Source organism: Austrofundulus limnaeus, unplaced genomic scaffold, assembly GCF_001266775.1.
Source record: "Austrofundulus limnaeus strain Quisiro unplaced genomic scaffold, Austrofundulus_limnaeus-1.0 Scaffold440, whole genome shotgun sequence".
NCBI lineage: Eukaryota > Metazoa > Chordata > Actinopteri > Cyprinodontiformes > Rivulidae > Austrofundulus > Austrofundulus limnaeus.
In genome coordinates this window covers 101,042-106,826 of record NW_013952842.1, presented here as the reverse complement: position 1 = coordinate 106,826, position 5,785 = coordinate 101,042, and the positions used below count along the sequence as shown (strand labels likewise).

General features: G+C 41.4%; 1 protein-coding gene across 1 annotated transcript in view; it reads right to left on the bottom strand.

Annotated features, from left to right (window-relative positions):
• The window catches only part of atp9b (ATPase phospholipid transporting 9B), a gene marked incomplete in the record, with an annotated part of 35,739 nt that overhangs the window by 27,850 nt on the left and 2,104 nt on the right, over positions 1 to 5,785 (bottom strand). The window contains 6 exon segments of the mRNA XM_014024805.1: positions 927 to 1,007; positions 1,775 to 1,869; positions 3,460 to 3,511; positions 4,080 to 4,138; positions 4,333 to 4,441; positions 4,522 to 4,635. Of these exon segments, the coding sequence (XP_013880259.1) occupies positions 927 to 1,007; positions 1,775 to 1,869; positions 3,460 to 3,511; positions 4,080 to 4,138; positions 4,333 to 4,441; positions 4,522 to 4,635 (510 nt within the window).

Here is a 5,785-nt window from a genome sequence, read left to right as displayed (position 1 = left end):
CCATGATGTCATGTAAATGAAACATTTTCTACATATAGGTCAAATTAATCACTGCAGTCAAGTGAAAGTAGTCAAACTGAATTTTTAATAAACCAAAATACAGTTTCAAAGCAAATTAATTCAGATACAAAACTTTAAATTCAGTTTCGATTTAGTAAAATTTATTTTCAAACCAATGCGTTCAGTTTCAGTTCCTGTTGGCWCAGGTTTTATCCCACAGAGCCGAGCTGAGCCAAGCTCACAGAGGAAATACAGTCAAGCTTTTATCAAAACTCTCAGAAGATTTGGCACGAAGATAGAGAGTCTTTTTAAAAACAGAGCTGAGAGCAAAACGTAAAGGAGATTTTAAGAGATAAAGCGTCCCCAGGAGAGCCTCTGATTTCAGCCCCGTCTCTTAAATAAGGACAAATGTCTGGAGTCAGGAGCTGGGAGRCCAGGCTCTGGTTTCAGCTGGAGCTGCCGGCCTGATATCATAATTATGATACCTAAGCAACCACATCCTGTCAATCCAGGCGAACGTGGGAAGAGCTGCATGAAAAATAACTGGCCKCTCTGAAAGGCAGCAGTCAGGTGGTCTTACAGGAGGGAGAAGGTGCATCCACTCGCTGCAGATCTGTGGGAACTGTTGGKTTTTTTTCCTCCTAAAAGCACACGCTCTGCAGAGGAAGGCTGCGGAGGATGAATGAGCGCAGGAAGTGCTCGCTCACTAAGCCTGGTGTGTGGCCAAGAGTGAGGACGGACCACAAAGCCCCCCTTTGTACCGCAGCTCTCCTCTCTGTGGGGGCTGCGCTAATCTGCCGTTAATAAAGAAGAAAAGAAGAAATCACCGAGCCACGAGCTGTGAGAAGGTGCAGAGCCCAGGTGGACTCACAGCACCTGCCTCGGCTTTGTTTACAGGTAAACAAGGTGTCAACAAGCAGCAGTACCCGCGTGAAGTTTCCCTCGAAGCTGTGGATGTCCAGCTGAGGCCTCTGGGCGTAGACGTAGGCGCTGATGGAGAACAGGTCCTGAGACGAGAAAACAGCTGTTTAACCAGCTGAACAGCTGGATCCTGACGAGTCCAGCTGTTCCTGTCTCTGCAGGTTCAGATCCTSATGGTTAAAGCTAACAGAGCTCCTGCAGTTTAACACTTTTTAATGACTAATTAAACTTAAGACCAGTTTCACAATAAACACAAATGACAAAAAAAATTAAAACGGTGGCAGAAACTCATGAATCAAAGTATTTTTTGGTTGAATTATTCAAATATTGCTAATAGATCAATTGTTTTATCCAAATCTAACTATAGCAGAAACATTCTTAGCTGTCAGTTTTAAACTTAATTTAATTCCTGGAACTTCTCTAATGACCCAAAATTTGTAGTTTTATGACCCAAAGTGGGGTCTGAACCCCAGCTTGCTGTAGATGAAACCTTAAAGTGCCTGTGATGTAAAATGTTTGTAAGAAATATGAACACATTATTGGAAAGACAACATATTATAAAACAAAAGTCACATTGCTCAGATGTACAGATGAGATATTTGCCTGTGAAATAACAGGAAGTGATGTCAAAGGGGAACATCTGAATGGGAATTTTTGAAAAATAAATAAGTTTTACCAATTATTTTAATATTTGATATGAATTACAGTCATCGTACGTACAATGTGTTAACATTTTTAAGACTTCTGAAAGATTGATTTAAGACCTTTTAAGGCTAATTAAAGTCTTATTTTTGGATCGATGAATTTAAAGYCTTTTAAGGATCTGCAGGAAGCCTGGTTAAAGTCTGCGTACCCCGACCGCCGGCAGCCTCTGTGTGCAGCCGACGGCTACTTTCAGCTTCCAGTCCGTTTCTCCGTCCAGCTGATCCGTCCTGATGAAGCACGAGCCTGAAGAACAGATTAAAAACAAACATTTTTATCCTCAAACGCYGAAGAGCATCGTGTTTTTACTTGTTTGTTAGTAAAATATCTCCTKAAGTGGACGGATAATAAATAACAACAAAAGAAGTTTTACAGATTCTCAAACTAACGACTAATTCAGGGCATCTGCAGGTTTTAGCAAGTCAAATTTAAGACTTTTTAACACTTTTTAATACCATCTTGAATGAAATTTAAGACTAAAAATACAAGCGATGGTTCTGCAGAGACGGCCGAGCGACACGAAGAACTTTAATCGYTCCTGCCCGACAAAACTTAAGATCTTTGAGTAAAAAATTTGAGACCAACTTGCACATTTTTTAACAAATTTAAAACTGTTTAAGGTCTTTGTAATGGAACTAATACTTTTATCGAAAAGGACCTCACAATCCACGTATTTCTGTCTTTGTTAAATAAATATTGCCATAACAATCTTAATTTTAGATTTGTGAATTTAAGACTTTAAGACTTTTTAAGGACTTGTGAACACCCTGTAATTTGGGTCCAGATCTGGACTGCGAACCACCGTTTGAGAAGCTCTGGTCTAAACATCTGCAGGAATATTTAAATGGTGAAAATAAGATATTATTTTTATTTCCAGCAGCCTGCGGATAAATCAGCTGATGGATGACGCCGACTGACAGGAAGTGGAGAGGACGACCTCAAACTCTCTGCGAGGGTAAAGTGTAGGGCTGCAGCTAAACATTATTTAAGACTAAAATAATCGTTAGCTGCAGCTTTATTAGAGAAATTAATCGATTACTAAAATTTTTAGTAATCCATTAATCTCTCCATTATTCTATTAATCAGATTAAAAAATTCCCATCTTCTGCAGTCGTTACTTAAGCTTATTTTATGACAAACACAGCTGTGAAGGAGTAATCTACACCTGCAGGTGGTCTCTCTGATCAGTCAGAAAGGGAATGTGAACGATACCTGTTGTTAACTCCGGACAGCTGATGCATCAGCGGTTTTTGTTCCGGCGCAGAAACGTCGAGGACGTGCAGAGCATCGCTCTACTTTTAAATTATCACACACTTTTCACAATTTCTGCAGTTTTCTGAGCGCCTCGTTTCAGGAGTCTTCATCTCCTTCCATTGCTAAAAACAGCACTTAGCATACACGAGTCAACAGCGTAACCGCTAGCAGAAGCGCTAACGTTGTAGCGTCGTGTAACACAAATAACATTCCTGCCAGAAAAAGTGAGCTGATTTTAACAGGACCTGTTGTTTATGAAGCTTCGAGGCATTTTTAGTCATCAGATTACTAGAATTATTCGAGGAATCGTTTGATTGAAAACATCAGCGCTGCAGGCGGAGAACCAGAGGAARCTGTTGGACACAAAGACGGCCACGTCTCTGTCCACATTCTGGACGCCTCGACCTCTGAGCGGCTCCTCGTTAAAGAGCGGGAGAAACGGGTCGGATGGCAGGATTTAATCTGTCCAAGTCCAGATTTAATCTGTCCAAGTCCAGATTTAATCTGTCCAAGTCCAGATTTAATCTGTCCAAGTCCAGATTTAATCTGTCCAAGTCCAGATGCAGCTGCTCAGTTCCTCACCGGTTTTCTCAGACGTCCTCAGGAAGACCATGTCTGCAGGAATCCTCTGGTTCTACAGAAACAGAGAGCGGGCTTTCATGAGCCTTAAAGGGTCTGTGTCGTCAAATTTTTGTTACACAAATTAATGCATTTTTAGAAAGAGGACACTGATCAAATATTGCAAAATAAATTTCATGTTGCTGAGATGAACAGTTGTTGAGATATTTGAATGTAAAGTAACAGGAAGTGATGTCACAGGRGAATGTTTACATGTGAACAGAGCAGTGCTAACAGCTAACACAGCCTGTAGAGAAGAATCTGATGTTTCTGTAGATTAATTTGAGTCTCTATCAGAGAGATGAAGAAGAGATCAAATAATATTGTTTCAATAAACAAAGACCAGAGTTTTCTTTGTTAAAGAGTTCCCCTATGATGTCACTTCCTGTTTCACTTTGGCTGAGCCAACTTCAAAAGAAAATATGCCAGTTATGGGACAAAATGGGTAAAAATGTGTGTATTATTCCAACTTTCTTAAATATAAGGTTGTTTTCTTTGACTTTTTGTATGTCACAGACATTTTAAATAAAACAGCAGAATACAAACAAACAACTTCAAATCTTTAAACTCAGAAACAAAATTACCTTTTCAACAATAATCAGATCTCCAACCTGGATATCTGAACTTTTCACTTGAATTTTACCTGCAGAAAAACAAAAAGGTAAAAAGAAAAATGATCAAATAAAAAAACTTTTTTTGATTTTTTTCTTTTCCAACATGATCAAGTTAAACATAAACAAGCGCTGCTCTACGACGAATAGAAGAATAAAAATACGCTCTTATTTTGAAAAGTCACAGATTTAAGAGAGGGACACAGAGAGGACATGTCTGTCTCACCTCGGACTGTGAGTTTGCTGTAGAGCTGAGAGTTCATCTCTTTGTCCCGCTGATGGCGTCTCACTTCGTCCACGGCCTCCCTCRCCATGGTGACGGCCAAAACAAAACCCTGAGACACCAGAGTTTAGTTTAGTTTCTAAAATTAATTTAAAGCCTGAGTGAGGCAGGTCACAGTAAACACTGCAGTACCAGAGGGGCCCAGTACGTGTACAGGTATCCGATCTTCAGCGACGGGACGAACTGGGAGCAGGCCACCACCAGGAAGTACAGGTTGAGGAAGAACTTGAACTGCTGGTAGAGAACCTGAGAGGAAACAAGAAAACCTGAAGTCAATCAGAAGCTGTTTAAAGACGTCGCAGTAACAGTTGGTCTCTAAAACAGCAGAGATAAAATCTGATGGGTTTTGGTTTTTTTGGGACAAGAAGGATTCTCAGAAGACTTCACTCCCACTGAAGCAGCGCCGCTCTTTGCTAATAGACTTTCAATCAACAGGAAGACGTTAGAAATCTCTTAATCTAAGGTCAAATTTTGAGTAATGTTTGYAATAATGAGAGTCTGGAGTCTAGTTAAAGATTATCAGCGACAGCGGGATCAACGGGCGGGGCTCTGCTCTTAATGGACCTCCTGACCTTTAGGGGGACATGCATCCTGCTAAACTCAATTTGTGTGTGTTTAATAATTCAGGGCGGAGGGAGAACAACGCAGCCGTTTGGYTCGGGCGTGGACGGGAACACCCGCTCCTCTAACGGACAGCTGGCATTTAACGAGCCGAGAACACGGCGCCTCCATTTACACCGTTTTTACTTTTTAATCAGTAACTGATGAAGCTGTAGAGTCTCCAGCAGAGGAAACCTGGAGCCTAAAGACCTGCAGCAGGCAGGGCAACAGGTGCAGGAGTACGGCACGGTATGAGGGACAAACTTAAGACTATTGCTCAACCAGTGGTTGGCGCTGTCCCTGTCATTAGCCTCTCTGATGCTAACACCAACTTATAAATGCTAGTCCCTAGCATCTCTAATGCTAACACCAGCTTATCCATGCAAGCTGCTAGCCTCTTCAATGCTAACACCAGTTTAATGCTAGTTTCTAGCCTCTCTGATGCTAACACCAGCTTATCCATGTTAGACGCTAACCTCTCTGATGCTAACACCAGCTTATCCATGCTAGTCACTAGCCTCTCTGATGCTAACACCAGCTTATCCATGTTAGTCGCTAACCTCTCTGATGCTAACACTAGCTTATCCATGCTAGTCACTAGCCTCTCTGATGCTAACACCAGCTTATCCATGTTAGTCGCTAACCTCTCTGATGCTAACACTAGCTTATCCATGCTAGTCACTAGCCTCTCCAATGCTAACACCAGCTTATCCATGCTAGTCACTAGCCTCTCTGATGCTAACACCAGCTTATCCATGTTAGTCGCTAACCTCTCTGATGCTAACACTAGCTTATC